Here is a 23036-nt window from a genome sequence, read left to right as displayed (position 1 = left end):
CTGTTTGTGGTTAGGGGGAGGCCCTGAACGTGTCTATTGCTGGTGGATCCCTTGTACTTGTGGGAGGGGAAAAAAGGCTTATCCAACCAGAACTTGTCTACTTGCTGCATGCTCAATAGTTTTTTTTTTTTTTTTTTAACTCCAGCATGTAAATCCACCACAAAGGAGCTGAAGTTCAAATAAGGCTGCTTTAGTCTTGCATGAAATGATAGATTCAAAACTTCGGAATTGAAATGCCTGAGTTCTCTTCTTTCATCAAAAGAAAGTTTCTACTGCAGCCTATTGTCCCTCCATGCCTATAGCATGAGGATGTGCATCTTAGAGTCAGCAACTGAGCTGTCTTTTTTTCTATCAAGGAAAAACATTTAAACAATAAGAAAAACAAGATTAGCAGAGCCTTAGGGTATTAACTTTTCTAAAGACAGTATCAAATGTATAAAACTTTTCAGTGGCAGTCTAGCTAGCTTTCACTGCAGACATACTTCTGATACAGAGATGTCACAGTTCCCATGGATAAACTGTTCAGTTAATCTTTGATAAAAAGCACGTTGAAGACTGAAGAAAGAAGCCAAAGGCAAAGGAAACACGGTAAGAATGTTACAGTACAGCTGGTTTACATTTAAAATATACAGATGTTTTCACATGTATGAAATAATTTCCAATGCACAGAGACTGAGTTATAAAGCCAGTCTTTTAGTAGCAGCTTTGTTTTGTTCTGAGAGTTACTACAATCTCTCTGATGTAAATTTAGTTATGAACTGTGTAATGCTTATTAAATAAGCAAACAAATATAACTATTACAAAAAGTACTCTTGCATCCATAAAATATGTAACTAAAGTTGAATTTTGTAAATTCTTACTCTAAAACAAAAATATAATGTTTGGTAAAAATGATTTAGTGACATTTTACAGTGTCAGAGAATCAAAGACTTTTTGCTGAGCAATTAATCTTCATGTTCTTTAAAAGTTATTTTCTTCTTACTTTATTCTGTACATAGTTGGAGGTTTTGTGCCTTCTTCTCCTACTGACTGTACATGTATACAAAGAATTGTATGCTTTTCAGCAAAACTTTTCATGACAAAAAGCTCAACATTTCTTTCATGTCTGCTCTTTGAAAGAGCTATTGTATTAAAAACCAGGAAGCCTGCCTTCAATCTCTTCTACATTAAGTCAGATTAACCAGATATGAAAGTTCCTGTAAATCCTTACAGGTTTTATAAAATATGCTGCTGTTTGGAAGTTTATGTGAACCCTTTACTTTAAAAACAAAGAAGTTTTAGATGCATCTTTTTGCAAGCACAGCATTCACCAGCTTTCCTGGTTAAATACAATCATTTGAACAAGCAAAATAAAAGTAAATATTATTGAAATTTTGTGTTACAGGGCTACCTCATACTAACAACACACTGAAAGACTAAGCGCTAGCTTTTTATACTCTTTTCAAGAGTGACTGGGTTATGTGAAAATAAAGTGAGGCCACTGTTAAGGGAAGTAACAGCAAATGCAGTGCTTGCTTTCAATAACTACATTCCAAATCCATGATAGCTAGCTTTACTTAGGCACAAAGAACAACCCACTAAATGGATTCTGCCTGCTAAATTTCTTGATGATCCAGAAAGAAAAGCTGTACTTCTTGCAATTAAAAGAGCTACTTTCTTTTGCCGGAAACTGTACGAAAGAAAGATAGGAGGCACAGGAGATGTAATCCTTTGACATTTCTTACAGCAATTGGTACCATTTCAAAACAAAAGTTCTCTAAGAACTAATTAAGATTCCCTCACTCTGCCGTATTTCATTAGTCCATCCATTCACTCAACAAAAAAAAGTTGTTCAGAGTTTTAAGAATGAAGCAGTGTTTTGGGATTGGGTATTACCCACAATTTGAACTAAGCAGAACAAGATGAATATAAAGAGTATTGCAATGAATCTGTCTGAAGTAGTTAATTTCATTTCAGCCAGTAGTTTAGTGTTCTACTTATGGGAATCCAGTAACTAATAGCTAAGAATTCAAAATACCCTTACCCACCCAGGAATTCCTAAAATCAGAGTTAAACAAATTTTCAACTTGTAAGCACGTCACCTTTTCTATATTTAAAGTAAATGCTGTATCTGCCATTTTTTCCCTTGGATTCTATTTGTTTACTTTAAACTTTAAGTAAAAATGTAGAGCTATTCCCTGAATTGCCAAACATACATACTGTTGTACAGTATTTGCATTGTAAGGTTCAATTTCCTGTTACAAAACAAGTAAACCAACCCAGAAAAAATTCTAGTAAATTTTTTTCTTTAACACATAGCAATCTCCTTTCTCCACAAACAAGAAACAAAGTAAATGAGTTTACTTGACAAAAAAATACAAATCAATTAATGTCTTTCCATTGGAAACCACAGAAAAATCTTTCTAGCTCTGACTGAGCTAAAGGACAAGAGTTTGTTAACACAATGCCCATAATTCTATAATAGAATGACTGGAAAATGGGGCATGTAAAGTGTATGTTTTTTGAAGGATTTTGACAGAAGGAGTGGGGACTGAGGAAGAAAAAGACAGCTTCAGAAAATTCTCATCATACTAGTGTTGTGAAATCCAGATCAATTTACTGACTGATGTTTTGAAGATGCCTGCTAGTTGCAAGGTCTCCTACAATCACTGACTACGAAATGACTTTACAGAAGTAGGAATTAAGACAATTTTTCTTAAGTAAATATTTTCTTCAAAAAATATTTTAAATTTCTATTTGCCTTTTAATTAAAATTAATGTATAGAATTGTGTGTTTACTGTAATCTAAAAGAATGCCACCTATGTGTGATGGACGGGGGAAGCTTAGGGGATTTTACAGAAACACGTATTGCTGCTTTGTTCCCAATTTCTGTTAAACTTTTCTCCTTCAAAAAAGGGTAATGTAATAAATTAAGCGTCTATCACAATCTGGTGTATGAATACATGTACACATATTCATATTTGCTTTAAATGGTCACTTATTTTTTCAGGGAACTACCATATGATCCAACAGTAGACCTTTCATGAATTTGACTTCATTTATGTGTATAACCCTACTGGTGGAAGTTGCGCAAAGGGCTTCATAATACAGTTTTTTAACACTGGAGTTATCCTAGGAAAACAGCCCACCCAAACCTAACAATTACCAGTAACTCTACTATAATAAATGTAACCTACACAAAATTATTGGTTCAACTGCTGACTAGGATTTAGTTCCAGATTTCTTTAGTACGTGCTGAAAAACTAATCCATTAGTATCTATCTGGTGTTACATTTATTTTTCTTTTGAAGCAAAAAGCTATAGAGATGCAGTTCCAGAATGTTATGTGTTGTTCAATAAGATCACATCTCATGCAGTCACATTATCTTTGGATTAAGCCATCTATATGGGGTATTTCTAAGAGGATCTAGAGTGCTACTTTAATTAGTAAACTACATGCACTCAACTAAGAGATGCAGCAATAAATACCTTTGCATTTCAGGCCAGAGAACCACATTTAAGGATGGGCTCTGGCCTCCTCCCCATCCTCCCTTGATTAAATTTAATTTGTAAGTTAGTAGGATAAAAACATGACATTTATTTAATAAAGCCAGTTATACAAATGTAGGATGAGGCATAGGAAATAAAAGCGAAGTGACTGAACAGCTGTCTTGTTAATGCGAGAATGTACTACGTTTAGCAAAACAAAATAAGGGTCCAACCACTTACATTAGAAATCCTACCTTATTCCATCTGACAGCTCAGTACTCTTACATGCGAAGAGCCTGTTTCTCACTTTGGATTACTGAGGATTACCAATACTCCAACCTGAAGTGCATCTGAAAACCTGCCCCCCTCAATTCCCTAATCCCAATTTGCATAGGTGCTGGAACTCGGGGTGCTGCGGCATCCCCTGGCTTGAAGTAGTTTCCATCATATACAGGGTTTACTTTACAGTTTGGTTCAATGGCTCTCAGCATCCTCACTGTACAAACTGTTCTAGCACCAGTGCCAACTTGCAAACCATTTTTGTAATGTTATAACCTTTTGTTGAGAACAATTGCTGGAACCTCAATTTCTGGGATTTCAGTTCCCAGCTCCTGGCATCACGTAGTTAATGAATGAAGCTGCAATAAATTATGCTGTCTCTGATGTACAATTACAGCACTGCAAATCGTCACTAAAAGTCACTGGAAATCTCCTTGTGTAAAATCTTGCCTTAAACATGGAAAACTGTTGTCTCTGAAAAGCAGCCTCACATGGTGGATACAGTAACATGTATCACTTACACATAAGCTGGGTTTATGCAGTTCAGTGCATGAGGCTTTCATACCAACTGTCCTCTAGTTTAATAACAATACACAATATATAGAAGAACAAGAGTAGCAGAAAGTAAGTCAACTAGTCCTAGCTCCTGAAATTATTTAAGATTCCCTTTTCAAAATAGTATCATATACAAGTGAAGACAGGGTATGAATTGTGTCTTTTGATATGAAATCTACAGCTGATTAATTTCATGCAGTAGTATTGCCTTAGAGTTATCCAGACAATAATTATGTCTGTTGATATTATTTTGCTTTTGTATTTCTCCAGAGTTTCGTAGCATAAATGCTATTTTGTTTTGAGACTCAAAATGTTTCCCAACTACCATGCGCTTAAACTAATGAGCAATTCTTACCCCCAATAAAAAGCATAATGGAAGTCAAAGTTTAGCCACAATTCATCTTTCCTATGGTCTAAACTGTTTTCCAAGATGATGAAATTTAAACTGTGGTAGGAAAACCAGGGTTACAGATGCCATAAAAATGTCTCATGAAAAACCAATCCCCCATCACATAGTAGAGACTTTTTGTTGCAGAAATTCTTTAGGATTACAGACATTATACATATAGTAACAATAATAAATCTTGCCTTATATAACATCTTTCTTCTTCAAAATGTATTACAAATATCAGCTAATTAATGCTACTAGCTAAGAAGTGCTCCATTTACACAGTGCAATCTGCAGTATTTTGGGTTTATTTGGTGGAGTTTTCATAGATTCTGAATGATGCTTTACAGAACACAAAATGTGAGTTGCTAGAAGTCACATTTTTTCAGCTAATGGAGTTTCAAACCCTCGTATTCATGTGCACAAAAAAATCTTTCAAATGTAATAACCATTAGAAAATCTAAAAGAGGGAATCTAATACAACCATATGTATGTATTTTTCATAAAAATGAGGAATTAACTTTTGTATATAGTCCTACAGTTATTCATAAAACAGAAATTTTCAGCCTCATTCTTATGAGGTCATGACAATACATGAAGTGAAATACCTATTTAGTTTCAGATGGTAAAATACTCAAGACTTGTGGAAATCTCATTTGTGAGTTTTAAACACGTTTATAATAATCAACAATATTTTGATTAAGCAAGAACATTCCTACAGACTTCAAATGCCTTACACTGCAATATGGAAAAGCAATTCCCAAAGTCGCTTTTTCTTAACTTGTGACTAACAAAGCCAAAGAAAATAATTATTTGCTTTTCCTTTTCAGGGACTGGAAAAATACTGAATATCTTTTTCTGAAAGTTTATTTTCCCTTCACTCTGATGATAGGAATGTCCTCTAATTGTATCTCGAGGGAAACAAAATATCGACAGAGCAAATATACACCAATCAGGACACAGATTGCAGTTCAAATAATAGAGACGGGTGAATACTGGATAAATGTGCTCGCAAACATATTTATCGAATCCTATTCATGATTCAATCCAACCACATTTATGTCCTTTGTGTGGTTTTTCAGGACCACTCAGAGAGTTGGTTTATGTGAGTATATATGTTTGCAGAGGAGCTTTTATTTGTGTAAGTGTGGATATTCGGTATGACCTAGTGTGTTTGTGAGCATTTACGGGAATTCACAGCAAAACTGTTGGCACTCCCACATTTATGTAAACTGGCTTGTGTGTTTTGGTTTGAGGAGTTTAGGAGACAAGGAGAGACTAGGAAAACATTTTAAAGTCACTGGCTTTCTCAAGCAAAATAATTGCAGTTTGAGGAGCCCTGGGGAGAGAGAAGGGAAGATAATGTGGGAGGAAAGATGTTTGAGAAGCAGAAGAGTCCCTAGTTTAGAGACACTTTGTTTTTATAACAGGGCTAGATTACAGACAGTGTTTGTAGGGTGGCCAGATACTGAAGTGGGAGTTTCACATCTGGTTACAAACATGGTCTTGCTCAAATAAGTACTGGCCACTGTGACAGAGAACAGCTACTGACAGACAGGAGGGTGCCAAGAGAGAGAAAAAAGGGGTCACCAGAGAGCAGCACCCCTGTTAAGGAGAAATAGGGGCAACAGCTTTAGGAATTATTTAGTATGAATGTGACAGAAGTAAACTGAATGCAAAGTCTGCTAGAGACCCGGCAGCTCCCTGCCCCCCCCGCCCTGAGGCGCCCCCCCGTGGCAGCTTCCCCCCTGCCCTGAGGCGCCCCCCCACTGCAGCTCCCCCCCAGGGAGCTGTGCGGCAGCTCGCCACCCCAGCTCACCTCTGCTCTGCCTCCTCCCTGAGCACGCCGCCCCCGCTCTAATTCTCCTCCCCTCCCAGGCTTGCGGCGCCAAACAGCTGATTGGCACTGAGGGAGGCGGCGTAGGAATGATGTAAAAAAAAATTGGGGGCACCACTTTTTGGCGCCCCCAAATCTTGGCGACCTAGGCAACCGCTTAGTTTGCCTAAATGGTAGCACCGGCCCTGGATGTGACATACCTTTCTCTCTCTGTGAGGAAGGAAACTGGACACCATTAAATTAGGCTGGAATAAAGACAGGGAGTGGATGAGTCATTACACAAACTAAAAAATATTTTCCCATGTTAATTTCCCCCCTACTGTTACTCACACCATCTTGTCAACCGTTTGAAATGGGCCATCCTGATTATCACTACAAAAGTTTTTTTTTCTCCTGCTGATAATAGCCCACCTTAATCAATTAGTCTCATTAGAGTTGGTATGGCAACACCCATTTTTTCATGTTCTCTGTATGCGTATATATACACCTATATAGATATAGGTATATATAATCTTCCTGCTGTATTTTCCACTGCATGCATCTGATGAAGTGGGCTTTAGCCCATGAAAGCTTATGCTCAAATAAATTTGTTAGTCTCTAAGGTGCCAAAAGTACTCCTCGTTCTTTTTGCTGATACAGACTAACACGGCTACCACTCTAAAAACTGGGAGCCTTCTAAATAAACAAATATAATGCTATCTTGTACAAAAGAGGACAGAAAATTATTTAATGTAGCTTAAACTTTCCTAGGTCTGTGTGTATGATCTATTTTGCTCCACTTTCCCCACAAGTACACCATCCTCTCCTTGACAGATTCAATGAGCAAACAATTTGTACAGGCAGGCATGTTATTTATAAAATTCAAGTCATCCAATCAGAGAACAGAAACAATATCATGTGACTTAGGTGACCACTTGCACAAACGTACCCAACACCCAATAATCAGTGTTCATTCTGCAGATAAGCCATTTTCTATAATTTGTTTATATACATTTTTCATTGAACAAAGACAAATATCAATACAGAAAAAGTAAAGTTTTTTTCAAGCACAGATTGCAAACAGAAAAAAGTGATAACCTTGTTAGACAACATCCAGCGTTGCTGAATAACAGCTACAATACAGGAACATGAATTGGACTCTGCAGCCAGGAGAGCATTTCAACAGGGACTTCTTGTTCGTGTTAATATTTGTATATTGAATGGAATAATGCACAATGCACATATTGCATCACATTCTCCTTTAAAGAAGCAACTTATTAAACTAAGTGAAAGGCAGAGACATGAGTGTGATTGTTCTCAAGGTAGCCAGGACTGAGAGTCACCTTGTTATCCCCCTGCCTCTAGTGAAAAGGAGTCTTGCCTGTGGTAGCTGGGTTTTAGCTCCCTAATACTACTAAATACTACCAACCTATCAGCCACTAAACCACTCTCCTCCATGCTATGCTGTCTTTGCCTGGTAGATCCCCTTGAAACATTCCTCTGTGATATTCAGCTACTGAGAAATTCCAGATCCTTTGCTCCTAAAGGAACAGTGTACCCCAGTGTTACCTTAAATCAGTGCTCCTGCATAGTGCACAGCACTTATGAGCATTTATAATAAAACAAAAGGAGACTTATTTAAGAAAGAATAGAGGTTCCACTCAAAATGAGAGAGAGTGATGGAAACACGTGATTACAACTAGGGCTGTCAAGCGACTAAAATATAATTGCAATTAATCGCAATATAAAATATAATTGCGATTAATTGCACTGTTAAACAATAATAGAATACCATTTATTTAAATATTTTGCATTTTCTAAATTTTCAAATATATTGATTTCAATTACAACACAGAATACAAAATGTACAGTGCTCACTTTATATTTATTTTTGATTACAAATATTTGCACTGTAAAAAACAAAAGAAATCGTATTTTTCAATTTGCCTAATACAAGTACTGCAGTGCAATATCTTTATCATGGAAGTGGAACTTACAAATGTAGAATTATGTGCAAAAAATAACTGCATTCAAAAATAAAACAATTAAAAACTTTAGAGCCAAATGTAAACAAACTTGTTTGTCTACGAGATTGGCTGAACAAGAAATATGACTGAATGGATTTATAGGCTCTAAAGATTTACATTGTTTTATTTTTGAATGCCGTTATTTTTTGTAGATAATTCTACATCTGTAAGTTCCTCTTCCATGATAAAGAAATTGCACTACAGTACTTGTGTGAGGTGAACTGAAAAATACTATTTCTTTTATCATTTTTACTGTGCAAATATTTCTAATAAAATAATAATATAAAGTGAGCAGTGTACACTTTGGATTCTGTGTTGTAATTGAAATTAATATAAGAACATAAGAATGGCCCTACTGGGTCAGACCAAAGGTCCATTTAGCCCAGTACCCGGTCTTTCAACAGTGGCCAGTGCCAGATGCCCCAGAGGGAATGAACAGAACAGGGAATCATCAAGTGATCCATCCCCTGTCACTCATTCCCAGCTTCTGGCAAACAGAGGCTAGGGACACCATTCATGCCCATCCTGGCTAATAGCTATTGATGGACCTATCCTCCATGAATTTATCTAGTTCTTTTTTGAACCCTGTTATGGTCTTGGCCTTCACAACATTCTCTGGCAAGGCATTCCACAGGTTGACTGTGTGTTGTGTGAAGAAATACTCCCTTTTATTTGTTTTAAACCTGCTGTCTATTAATTTCATTTGGTGACCCCTAGTTCTTGTGTTATGAGAAGTAGTAAACAACACTTCCTTATCTACTTTCTCTACACCAGTCATGATTTTATAGACCTCAATCGTATCTCCCCTTAGCTGTCTCTTTTCCAAGCTGAAAAGTCCCAGTCTTATTAATCTCTCCTCATATGGAAGCCGTTCCATACCCCTAATCATTTCTTTAATTTCTTGCCCTTTTGTGAACCTTTTCCAATTCCAATATATCTTTTTTGAGATGGGGCAACCATATCTGCACACAGTATTCAACATGTGAGTATACCATGGATTTATATAAAGGCAACATGATATTTTCAGTCCTATTATCTATCCCTTTCTTAATTATTCCCAACATTCTGTTCGCTTTTTTGACTGCCGCTGCACACTGAGTGGATGTTTTCAGAGAACTATCCACGATGACTCCAAGATCTCTTTCTTGAGTGGTAACAGCTAATTTAGACCACATCATTTTATATGTATAGTTGGGATTATGCTTTCCAATGTGCATTACTTTGCATTTATCAACATTAAATTTCATCTGCCATTTTGTTGCCCAGTCATCCATGTAGAAAAACATCAAAAAATATTTAATAAATTTCTATTGGTATTCTATTGTTTAACAGTGCGATTAAAACTGTGATTAATCCTGCTTAATTATTTTAATCGTGAATACTTTTTTGAGTTAATCACATGAGTGAGACATGATTCCCTGGTGGCTAGCCTTTACTCCAAGACCATAAGGCATAGTTTTCAACATAGTTACGTTATTCCTTAAATATTACCCATACACATCTCTCAATGATTATGAGTATTGATAAGTTACAAGCTTTCAGTAGAGAACTCATGCTACCCTTCATGGGTAAATACTATGAAAATGGTGTATTAGTCATAGTGAGCTTGTCTGGCCTGAGACAGGAGTTGCTTGTAAAAAACAGGGAAGCCTTTGCCAGTTGGTACCAATGGGCCTCCATGTCACAATGGGATATGAGAGGAAGAAAAGATTCAGCACTGTCTAGTCTGAACTCGGGGGTGGGGGGGGGCGAGGGAGGGAAGAAAGAGTTTCTTTCCATGGGTCATAATAAACAGGTTTTAAAGAGAAAAGGTCTGCAATTCAAATACTGAAATCAAAGCCATTTTACATCTACTGTGCTGCAGACATTTACAAGAATGGTTTCATGTGTGTGGAAATATGAGCTCTGGCAACCTGCCAAGGTCACCAAGTGTGACCTGCTGTGCAAATGCTGGTTATGAAAGTTAGAGCTATTTGGGGTAATTTTAATTTATGTTTTTCCAGAGTTTTCAAATGATTCTGCTTTAAAGAATACATGGAACTTGTTTGTAACAGCCAGTTCCTTGCGCCTTTGGACATGCTGAACCCAAAACTTGTATCTGACAAGTTCTCAAGATTCTTGCCAAACTCCATAAGCCACAATCCCTTTCTATTTACAAAATGAAAATGAGTTTCATTCCAGTTATACTAAAATTTAAGACACATGGGGCATAAACAATTTTCAAAAAGATCCACAAAAATCATTGCTGATAGAGTTTTCTTGTATCATTTACTGAAACATACTAACCAAGCCTCACTACAATTCTCTCTCTTTAATTTGTATCAAGTAACATAATACTATCAATGACTTTCAATTATATTTTTACTCAGAGTATGTGAATTATCTGTAAAAATGATCTACACATGCACATTAATTATTAGCATGATGCTCTGTAAAAAATTTATGTTAAAGAGAGTTGCCATTTAATTTCATTTTACTCAGTAAATAAATAATAAATTATTAATACTACAGTATTCCCTGCTTAGAATGGCAAGGCCTTGCTTTACAAATGTATGGACTCCATTCTCTCGTTTGTTTTCCTCATAACAAGGCCACAAAAGCAAAGAGCAAGGAGATTCCTGAAGAAATAATACTAACGCCATTAACAGCAGTACAGTAAGGTTTTTCCCCCATCTCCTTCTTGCCCTCCCCTTCAGGTTAATATGTTCTTAGGGAGGTGGAAAATTTTCAACAACTTTATTACAGCTAATCAAGAACCAGTGCAAGTTCCACTAGTGGAACTCCCAGGGTGGAGGGACAGGCATATACAGAGCACAGGCCTTCTTACTATCTAAATATGCTCTGAGCAAATCTAGATGTCACAGTGGCAAAAGTTCCAGTCTCCATAGATTGTGAGCTCCTCAGAGTAGGGACTGACCTTCCTGAACATTTGGAAAGCATGTGACAGGCATTACCATAAATACAAAAAGGGTGTTAACAGAACATTAAGGTTGCAAAGTCAAACACGCAATAATTGGGAAATGCCAGAATTAAAGTTGCCCATGTCCACTAATTTTGACTGCTCAATTGGAGCCATCTAGAGCCTGATTTTTCAGAGTGCTTAGCATTTTATAGCTCTTGGATATGTTTAAAGCACAGCTCCTATTGGCTTCAGTTGCAGCTTTGAGTGTTCAGCCCCAGAGTCTCAAGTTGGGTACCCAGAAAATGGGGAACACACAATTAGAGGCCACAAATGAAAATGTGTGTGTTATTTGTTGAGCATCACACAGAAAATCTGTGGCAGAAGAAGGGATAGAATTCTGTGTTGTAATAGAAATCAGTATATTTGAAAATGTAGAAAAACATCCAAAAATATTTAATAAATTTCAATTAATATTCTATTTTTTAACAGTGCGATTAATCATCATTTTTTTAATCGCAGTTAATTTTTTTGAGTTAATCGCATGAGTTAACTGCGATTAATCGACAGCCCTAAAAATATAATTCTACATTTATAAGTTGCACTTTTACAAAAAGAGAGTGCACTACAGTACCTGTATTAGGTGCATTGGAAAATACTATTTCTTTTGTTTATCTTTTTTACAGAGAAAATATTTGTAATAAAAAATAATAATATAAAGTGAGCACTGTACACTTTGTATTCTGTGTTGTAATTGAAATCAATATATTTGAAAATGTAGAAAAACATCCAAAATATTTATAATGAATTTAAATTGATATTCCATTATTGTTTAATAATGTGATTAAAACTGCAATTAATTACGACTATGTTTTTAAATCTTGGATTAATTGCGATTTTTTTTTTTTAAACAGTTTGACAGCCCTAATCTAGTGCATTTTAGAAACCGTAACAGCACAGGATCAGCTACATTCTGTTCACATTTTAAGGTTATCTTTGCAAGTGTAAGGGATGAAAACTTAATATTTATTTAAATGAATTTCTGAGAAACTGATGGCACTGTCCTGGAAATCTGGACTTACTTTTTACTAATTCAGTTCCTTAAGGTGAGTGGTGAGAAATTATAGCAATGTTTCACAATTTATTAACCTAGGATCTGGAAACAGGATGCTAGTAAGTTATAACTTGTCTCCATGAAGCTCAGCAGCCTCTCTATCATTTTTTTTATCTTTATCTGGTGGAAGCTCTTACCAGACATGAAAACTGTACCATATTTGTTGGCATGAAAATATGTATACTTTCATATCATCACTTACCACTTGAAGAGATTTTGTTAAGACTTCCCAATGAATACAGCAGTTGTTAATCTTCTTATTCACATTCATTCATTTTCTATTTATTATTAAATAACTTTATTTTTATTTTTAAACAGATTTTAGAAGTTCATTTGTAGAAGAAAAAGTATCCAAAAATAAAGAATGATGAAGGCAGCAAGATTAACTTGTTTATTACTAATTGCAGTCATGGGAGTGACTGCTAGCAAGACACAGGAATTTGAAAGCAGTGACGAGGGCACAGAGCAAGAATTCATTTATCTGAACAGGTATAAGCGGTCCAGCGACACACAGGACAAGTGCACTTATACCTTTATTGTACCTCAGCAGAAAGTGACAGGTGCCATTTGTGTTAATTCAAAGGAGCCTGAGGTTCTTCTTGAAAACCGGGTAAATAAACAAGAATTAGAACTGCTTAACAATGAACTTCTAAAGCAAAAGAGACAAATAGAAACTCTTCAGCAACTGGTGGAGGTGGATGGTGGGATTGTTAATGAGGTTAAACTTTTACGAAAAGAAAGTCGGAATATGAACTCTCGTGTCACACAACTTTATATGCAGCTGCTACATGAAATTATTCGAAAACGAGACAATGCATTAGAACTTTCCCAGCTTGAAAATAAGATATTGAACCAAACTGCTGATATGTTGCAACTTGCAAACAAATACAAGGACCTAGAGTACAAATATCAACATTTGGTGACAATTGCCAATAACCAGTCTATAATTATTGCACAGCTAGAAGAATATTGTCAAAGAATGCCATCCATTAAGCCAATACCCCAACCTCCCCAACCACCTAACAGAATGTATCAGCCTCCTACTTACAATCGCATTATTAATCAAATAGCTACCAATGAGATTCAAAGTGATCAGAATTTAAAGGTTCTACCACCTAATCTACCAACCATGCCACCAGTTACTAGCAGTCCAACTTCAACTGATAAACCATCTGGTAAGTTATTTTATTGGCATGTCTAAATGATATCTATGTTAATATGCAAAAAAACCAACAAGGAGTCCAGTAGCACCTTAAAGACTAACAGATTTATTTGGGCATAAGCTTTCGTGCATCTGAAGAAGTGAGGTTTTTTACCCACGAAAGCTTATGCCCAAATAAATCTGTTAGTCTTTAAGGTGCCACTGGACTCCTTGTTGTTTTTGTGGATACAGACTAACACGGCTATCTCTTGATACTTGACATATATGTTAATATGCAGTGACTAATAGCACATTTTCCAGAGGTGGAGATATACTTAGGTCTCAAAGATGCAGACAGAGGTAAGTAGCATGTAACATATTTAGCAAATGATAATGCAAAAGCTTGAGGGTGAACTGGTTCAGATTCACCCCAGATGAGACTGAGGTTATGTTGTTGGACTGGGTACACCTCCTAGGAGAACTGGCAGAGGTACTGAGTCCTTCCATTAAGGGAATTTGTCTGCCTTTTGTTACTGCCTTCCCAACCCTGGAGTCTGCCTGGACTTGTAGTTTTGCAAATGTTAGGTAGCAGCAGTGCCCCATGGTGCTTTAATATTTATGCTTGACCAGGAGATTCCATCTTCTTCTTTCAAATGCAGAAATCCTGCAGCAGTAAGCAACATTTTGTCCCCCTGAGACTGGATTGTTGCAATACTCTCCACACAAGATCATTCAAAAACTTCAGCTACTTTAGCAGCTGAATTTTAAGGGTGTTTCTCACAGGGAGTGCAGTACTTTGTGTTTTGTGAGCTCCACTGGCTCCCAGTTTGTTTTGGGTTCAATTTAATATATTTACTGTGATGCAAAAAACCTTAAATAGGCTGGGTCCAGGATACCTCGGATACCATCTATCTGCCATGCAACATCAATTTAGTTGAGATAATGTGAGGTGTCCAAGCTAACACCTCCTTTATTGCAGGGGTGCTGTTGGCAGGGCTTTTATATTCACAAGTCCTAGACTGAGGAATTTGCTTCCAACTTTGGCTTGCCACAGCTTGAATTTGCTGACCTTCAGTTCATGTTGCAAAGCTCATTTGTACTCTCAAGCTTTTTTCAAGGAGGAAAAGGGGAAAGGATGAATAGTTGGGTGAACGAGTGGGAGAGTTTTCTGAGGAATTGTGATTTGGGGGGGGGGGGTTATTATATTTCTTAGTTCTTGGTCTGCAATGTTGCTCTAACGTTACATTATGTGTACATATGCCCAAAGAAAAAGATGGGAACATTTTAAAAACTGAAATCCATCAATTAACAAACAATGAAAGGCTGTGTCTGTCCTGGATATACTGACCAGTTGGGGCTGGATCCAAAGCTTATTAAAGACTTCTAATGAATCAAATGGACTTTGGATCTCGCCTGTTAAACACCTGTTCAACACAAACTTTGCTTTTCTGCTGCTATGATGTTATCACTCTAGTAATATAAAGTGGCAATAGGTCACTTCACTTCAAATACTGTTTTTATGGTTTCAATTTTTTCGATTATAAACTCCTCATATCCATGGTTTATAACTGTGCCATAAACCTCAGCTCCAGGCTAAAACATGACATACAAGGTATTAACCTGTGAGCAATCAAAAAATGGAAAGAAAAAAAAACAAAAAAGGAACAGCTAAAACATTGTTTTCAAATTATAGTAGTGGGTGGGGTGGGGGGAGAGAAGTCAGTTTCTGAAACTTTGGCCTCATACTGTTTCTCAAATTGTTCCATGTATCTCAGTTTCTAAGAGTAAGAATAAGCTGAGGATGGCATATCCACTTTATCTGTTGTACTTCCAGATTACTTACTTTTAGGTCAAAATTAGACTTACTTAGAAAGATTTTCATTTTAGTGCACCAAGATTATTGTTAATTCTATTAACCTAATTATTTATTTGTTAATTTATTTTAGATTTATAACAGAGAAAAAAGTGATTATTTTGCGTTCTAGGCATCTTTGACATAATTTTAAAATACAAGCAATATAATAAAACCCAGCAGCCTTCCCAAAGCCAGAAAAATAAGTAAATAACTAACCAAAACCAACAATCAAATTAAAGAACACAAAAACTAGACCCTAACATCTCCTACAAAAGCCAGCCCTTATCAAATGCTTACTTCCCCAAAAGCATAGTTTATGAGATGGCCTTGTAATGTTTTGCTAAACACCAACAGCATAACTGGTTTTGTACAAGTCACAAATGAAGATTATGGGCAGGGAAGATATTTCAGAAGTGCCTAAGGGATTTAGGAGCACAAGTCCCATTGGCTATCAATGGGGCTTGTGCTCTGAAATCCCCTAGGTGTTTTTGAAAATCTCCCTCTTGATCACTACTTCATGGAGTTCAGTTTAAACCCCTGAACTCTTAATGGGTCAAAAGCTGTTTCCCCCTTGCCATTTTTAATTTACAAGCATAAATCGGAGCAATACCAAATGTTGTCAAAAGTCTTCTTGCATCTGAATTTTTACTGTCCCTCAAGGACAGATCTCTTTGTTTCTCTGTAATCCCTGCATAGTGCCTAGACAATTGAGTGGGAACAGTATGCTCCTTTTATGACATCTAACTCTCTAGCACTTGCCAATGACACTGCTACATATTCAGGGCTAAACTGTGGCTTTTTCATAAGCCCTGAGCAAGAGGTAGCACACACCTCTGCTACCTCAGGTGGAGAGCAGTAACTAGATTCTGACTTAAAGTTAAAGTCTGGTACCCAGTAAGTAAGAGACCTTTGTTCTCCTCTTGCTCCAGTCATAAATCCTTGAGTCAATTGAAAGCCTCCAGCCATTTACATTTTCATAAGTTATTATTGATTTTGGGTGCCTTGGTTTTTGGTCACTCAAGCTGAGAAAGGGGCTTGATCTTCAAAGCATGGGTGCTCGGCACTTTCTTTAAAAAAAGTGAGGCCCCCTCTTAAGTGTCTAAAGTTGGGTAGCCAAAAACTGAGGCATAAGTAATAACGGTAGGTGCATATTACACCCATTCCATAAATCTTTCCAACATTTGCTGGATGGTCTTGTCAAACCTCTCAGATTATCAGGTACTCTCCAGATTAAACTGACTTTTATTTATTTCAGGAAATAATTGGTCCGAATAAGGCAAAGAGTCATTTTACTACACATCAGATATTCTTGAAGCGTGCTCAAAGGTGAATGACGCTAATAGGTATGAAGTGTAGTTGTAGCTGTGTTGGTCCCAGGATATTAGAGAGACAAGGTGGTTGAGGTAATATCTTTTATTGACCAAGCTTTTCTCCATCAGCAAAGGAAGTTGGTTCAATAAAACATATTACCTCATCCACCTTGTCTCATAGCTAGTATACACTTCACCAGCAAAATATCACACTAAAATTCTATGGGGAAATTAGTATTGGTTCATTACCCATTTATCTTTTTGTGCAACTACTTGGGGACAGTCTTATTAAAGTGTGAGTCTGGCATTTAAACCTCAAAATATCGCACACCACAGAGGAAGACTCCTGCAGCAAGGAAAGTCTTCAGCAGCTCCGTGCTACCAGACCTTTTCCCCCGCAACAGGGAGCAGCTGGATTCTTTTGCTCCTGCAGGGAAAGACTATGGCTGCAGGGAAAGTCTCTGACAGCTCCTCACCGCCAAGCCTTTTCCTGTTGCCTGCCGCCACTAGAGCCTCTCACTGACACATGCAGCTACACACCGCAATGTTGCACAATCTGCCTTTCACTGTACACATACCCTCCACAGTGCCACAAGTGGTGTGCAGCGGACACATAGCCATAGGAAACAGTATAGCAGGAAATTAGAAAAAACTGTTCAGCACAAGGGAGTGTGAACACCAGATCTGATATCCATATTAGTACAAAAACTTAATGACCAGCAGTGCTGTATATATATATATATAGCCAGCTAGTATTTACATCCTTCCGGCTGCACTAGTGTGTTCTCTATCTATGAAGATGATGCACTCCACACTGAAAAAAATTCAAAATCAAGATCTCAGGTCATTGTGAATTCTGGCATTCAGTAATCCACAATGATTTGCTTAGGAAAAGATGTATAACTCTTAAATTGGCTAACTTTGTCTCATCTCTTACAATTATATCATTAACCTCTATCCAGCCGTTGCCTTCTATTTGCAAGTGAGAATGATAATGTGCTGAATCAGACATGAACTAGAATAATAATAGGCAACATAGCAGACCTGGGAAAGGATTACCATCTTCCACAAAATTCAAGTATGATTCTTGAGTGTCAGGCACAATAAATCTAGCTGGAGAAAATGCACATCTGTGTAGATGCCTCCCTAGGTTACTGAATAGGATGTCTGATGCAAGCATATTCACTACAGAAATGGTGCACTGTACTAACATTAAACCAGGGAAACCTGTAATAGAGTTTCAGGTACAAAAATGATGTACAAAAAAAAAAGGGAAAGCTTAACTAATAAATACACTCCTCAGAGACCATGACAAATGACTATAGACAGGATAAAAATAACATATCAATTCAAAAACTCCTACTTATGAAAGGAGTTATTGATTAAGAAATTCCAGCTAAGACTTACACTCAGATACAACTACCTTCTAGAAATTTGTGCAATTCACTTGCCTATATTTCCACTTGGCTCAAGGAACAAGCGCATTGTTGATGCACAGAACATTTTCAATCCTAGCTTCCAATTCTCCCAAGAGATTACTGGACATTGTTAAAGACAGACAAGATACAGACCAGTATGCATCAAGTCTCGTGTTATGTGACAACAGGGCAGAAGACTACAAAGTAGAAATAGATATATATCATATGATTACTTTTCTTAGTTAAAAGTTGTAAGACTAAAGTGCCCTTGTTCAATGGAAACTGTTCTTAATAGTGCTGGCAAAGGGAAAGCTACAAATTCTATAATATACATTTTCAGATTTCAGAGGTTCTCTCTTTTATCAGCAAAAGAAAGGGGAGCCGGGGGGCAGCAAAGGATTCATCACACTGTGTAAAACACAAATCAGTTGTCAAGTCTTGGCTAGAGTTAAAATAAATTAGGGCACACAATTAAAGTCTCAATGAATTAAAATCTTCTGAGCTCTGTCCAAATGAATTGGCAGGGATTGTCAGTTCTAAAGGGAAAGAAAGTTGCCAGTATGAGCTAGGAAGATTTAGAAGAAATGGTACAGTATAGTTAGACAGCTCCCTATTCCTTCCCTTCAGTTTTTACATGCTAGACAAATAAATCTTTCCCAGGGAAGTGAGCTTTCTGATTGGCACAACTTTGATTTCCAAGTTGAATTCTGGAAGTGAAATAAGACTAGAGGAACCCGTCTATTCACTTTATATAACATGGCTTCCCAGCCCAGAACCTAGATTCCACCCCCTAAAGCATCCTTTCAGTGTTACCTCAGAATTCAAACTGGAACACAATAGCTAACCATATTAACTTATGCTCTGTATTATTAATTAATACTTCAACCTTAATTAAATTACATTTTTCTGAAATAATTAACTAATGTGACATAAAGTCTGTCTGTTTAATTTCTTTCCAAGTATGCTCTGTAGGATATGATATTGATACCCTATAGATGAGATAATATTAAATCACTCATGATAATATGGGGTGTCTAAATTCTATCAATATAGGCTCCTTTTTAAAAAGTACTGTATTCTTAAAAACAAAAATCCAAACATTTTCTGTTAGTTCTCAAGGCTCCCTGGTTTAGGATATTCAGTGACTGTTTCTTGCCAAATGACCCAGCAAAATCTTAATCTTTGAATAATTAGCATAACCTTTAAATGTTTCCAAAATGGTAAAATACAAATAAACTCAGTTTCTAAAAATTACATGGTTTGGGGAATTGGTAACAGAGACATAATTTTTCATCTCTACCACACCTCCCTCAATTTAGGCCAGGGGCCCAATTTTCCCCTTCAGTATATGAGTAACTCTTAAGGACCTCAGTGGGCCTCAAATTACCAGTGATCAAAAGTGGTCATTGTTTAGTACTGTTCAATGGTCTCTATGAAACATAAATTGATAGTTTGTTCACTAGGAATTAGACTGAGGAGTCTACATCACATAAATCCACCACGAGAAGTGCCTTTCCAGGCAACCTGTGTGAGGCAATGTTATCAACTGAGTAAACTGGTCAACTAGGTTGGGAGTCAGGAGACCCTGGCTCTCTTCCTAGATCTATTGCTGACTTGCTATGTGACTTTAGTCAAATCGCTTTACCTCTCTGCACCTCAGTATACCCTTCTGAAAAAGAGGAATAATGATACCCTCCATTTGTATAGCATGCTGAGATCTCTAGACAAAAAGTGCTGTATAAGAGATAAGTATAGGCATATTATATATTAACAAATAGACCGATGACTAGATGCTGTGGATATTGATCTGTCTTTTAACCTTAGCAGTAGTCCCCTCCTTCTAAGTGCTGGGGAAGCTTATGCTACTGTTGCCATGCTCTACCTGTATTGTGGATAAACAGTAGACCTCAATCTGCATGGTGGATAATCCAGTAATTTTCATTAGTATAAAATTTAATTGTTTAAAAAAATCTGAATAATTAAACAACTCCTGGGCTGAATCAAAAATATGTCCAGCTTCCACAAGCCACAAACAAGCAAGGCAGTACAGACCACACACAGAAAGTGTTTCCTTTGTTCCACATGAAACTTTATTATGATTGATGTGTATCCACATCTGTCCCATTCAAAATTAATATACCCAGGCATGTGAACTGGAGAGGCTTATGAGTGTCAGGAAAATCCCACCAATCATCTCTTGATTCTATCTATCATACATACATAATTACTATGTGCAGGAGAGAGTTGTAAGATCTCTAGGGCAGGGAGTGTCTTTTTGTTCTGTTTGTACAGCGCCTAGCACAACCAGACCCTGCTCCCTGACTATGTTACAAATAAATAATAATAATATTACTCTGTGACATAATAAAGCAATCACTATTTTAAAATGTATTGTTAATAATATTTTAAAAGCTCTTCAGAAACATGGCTTTACTATGCCAAAATGAGATTAAAAATGTAAGATGAGCATTTTTCTATATTCATATAACTGAGAAATGTGGTTTCTATAAAAAAACTGTCAGATTTAAAACAGATATAGAGGCATTGCCCCTTTTTGGTTTCAATACTATGTCATGAATATAATAGGAACATTTGAAGTTCTGGGTTGTATTTCAACAGGTACATCATGGTCTGTTTTTAAGTGCCTAGGAAATCCCAAGAGAGGATAAAAATCAATGCATGCATAATGAACAGCACTGGCAGAATGTATCACAAAAACAACAGGAAGATATTGCTGTATCATACAATGAAGCACTTCTAGAGAAAGAATGCTCACAAATCCCAGTCTAAAAATGTACAAACATCTCTGGAGTGCTATAATTTGAAAGACATGAGTTTTATCTTGAACAAATTAATTTGTGTGGATAGGATTAGGGTCACATGCTTTCATTCACGCATTTGCCAAAATGTGTTATTTTATTATAAAGCATTTTGTTGAAAGTTGCCCCTGAAGATTTTGCTGTCTGGTTCCATGTGAAAATAAAATTAAAATCACTGAGATATTTTGTTTTAATTCCCGAAAGAGTGATTTGTCATTGTAAATATAAAATTCATGAAACAAAGTTACCATCTGTACATGTTTTCCATTCACAGTCATAAATGTCAGCAGCTGAATAGGACCAGTTTTCTCCATCCACAGCATATGCAGCAAATAGACAACAATGGGAAATTATACAGCAAACAAGACAGCAGTCAATGAACCAGATGGTACCATGCCGCACAATGACTAAGCCAAATATTATAACATCATTTTAAATGTACTGCTCATTTATATAAAAATGCAAGTATCTAGGCATTCTGATGCTCGGGGCTGTAATTCCTAATTGAATTAGGAGCCTAAGTCTCATTTTCAGGCACATGGGAACTACAATCCTATTTACTGTCAATGGGATTTTGGTCCTATGGTTTTGTCTACACTGCAATTAAACACCCACGTCTGCCCCATGTCAGCTGAATTGGGCTCATGGGCTATTTAATTGTAGTGTAAATGTTCAGCCTTGGGCTGGAGCCCAAGCTCTAGGATCTGCCCCCTTTGCAGGATCCTATGGGTATGTCTACACTACTCGCCGGATCGGCGGACCCCTGAGCGCTCTCCCATCAACTCCTGTACTCTACCGCCGTGAGAGGCACAGGCAGAGTCAAGGGGGGAGCAGCAGCAGCAGTTGACTCACCACGGTGAAGACACCACAGTAAGTTGATCTAAGTACGTCGACTTCAGCTACGTTATTCACGTAGCTGAAGTTGCATAACTTAGATCGATCTCCTCCCCAGTGTAGACCAGGCCTAGAACCTGGACTCCAGCCTGAGCCTGAATGTCTACACTGCAATTAAACAACCCCTTAATCCGAAGCCCCACAAATCTAAGGAAGGTGACATGGGCCAGCCCCGGTTGTTTAATGGCAGTGTAGACATACCCCAAATGCCTAAATCTCTTTTGAAAATGAGATTTAGGCTCCTAAATTTGTTAGGAATTGTAAAGGTGAGCATCACTATGCCTCAATACCTTTAAAAATCTGAGCCAAAGTATCTAGATGCTAACAGAAGTTTCCAGAGTTTCTCTCCTGGGCATACCATGAATCCATAGTGAAAGTACCTGAATATTCAAATACAGTAAATCAATGAAAGGGCTCAACTCTTCTAAGATACAAGTATCTGTTACAATTCTGTGTAAGAAATCTGCAAACAGGAACATCTTAGTGTCACAATAAATATCCTCACACTATCCAAAATAATCATAACTATTACATATTCTGTCCAGCGGGTAACTCTAAGTAAGGGCTCAAGACATCCCCGAATGACAGTATGTTGAAAACGTCTCTCCTGCTCCTGTTTAAATTAGTTAAAATCCTGAGATACAATCACCATAGAACAGGGGAGAGCAAACTACAGCCTGCGAGCTGGATCCGGCCCGTCAGGGCTTTCAATCTGGCCTCTAAGCCCCTCCTGCACCCCAATCCCCTGCCCTGAGCCCCCAACCTCCTGCCGCACCCCTCCTGCACCCCAACCCCCTACCCTGAGCCCCCTCCCGCACCCCAACCCTCTACCCTAAGCCCCCTCCTGCACCCCAACCACTTGCCCTGAGCCCCTTCCTGCACACCGAAGCCCCTCCCACACCTCACACTCCCTCCCACACCCCAACCCCCTGCCCCAACCCTACAATTTCCCCACCCAAATGTGGCCCTCCGGACAAAAAGTTTGCCCACCCTTGCCATAGAATGTATTCTGGCTGGGGTTTACTGTACGAGGAAGAGATGCCTGCCTTCAC

At 37.5% G+C, this 23036-nt stretch overlaps 2 protein-coding genes across 20 annotated transcripts in view; one reads left to right on the top strand and one right to left on the bottom strand.

Annotated features, from left to right (window-relative positions):
• Positions 1-23036, bottom strand: part of RALGPS1 (Ral GEF with PH domain and SH3 binding motif 1) — a 381746-nt gene that overhangs the window by 159966 nt on the left and 198744 nt on the right. The gene's annotated exons all lie outside the window — the stretch shown is intronic.
• Positions 125-23036, top strand: part of ANGPTL2 (angiopoietin like 2) — a 33868-nt gene continuing 10956 nt past the window's right edge. Inside the window, exons 1-2 of the mRNA XM_005279436.4 lie at positions 125-588; positions 12866-13722. Of these exons, the coding sequence (XP_005279493.1) occupies positions 12912-13722 (811 nt within the window). The 5' untranslated portion in view covers positions 125-588; positions 12866-12911. The remainder of the gene's footprint in view (positions 589-12865; positions 13723-23036) is intronic.

This window comes from Chrysemys picta, chromosome 18, assembly GCF_011386835.1.
Source record: "Chrysemys picta bellii isolate R12L10 chromosome 18, ASM1138683v2, whole genome shotgun sequence".
Lineage (NCBI taxonomy): Eukaryota > Metazoa > Chordata > Testudines > Emydidae > Chrysemys > Chrysemys picta.
This window is presented reverse-complemented; position numbering and strand designations above follow the sequence as displayed.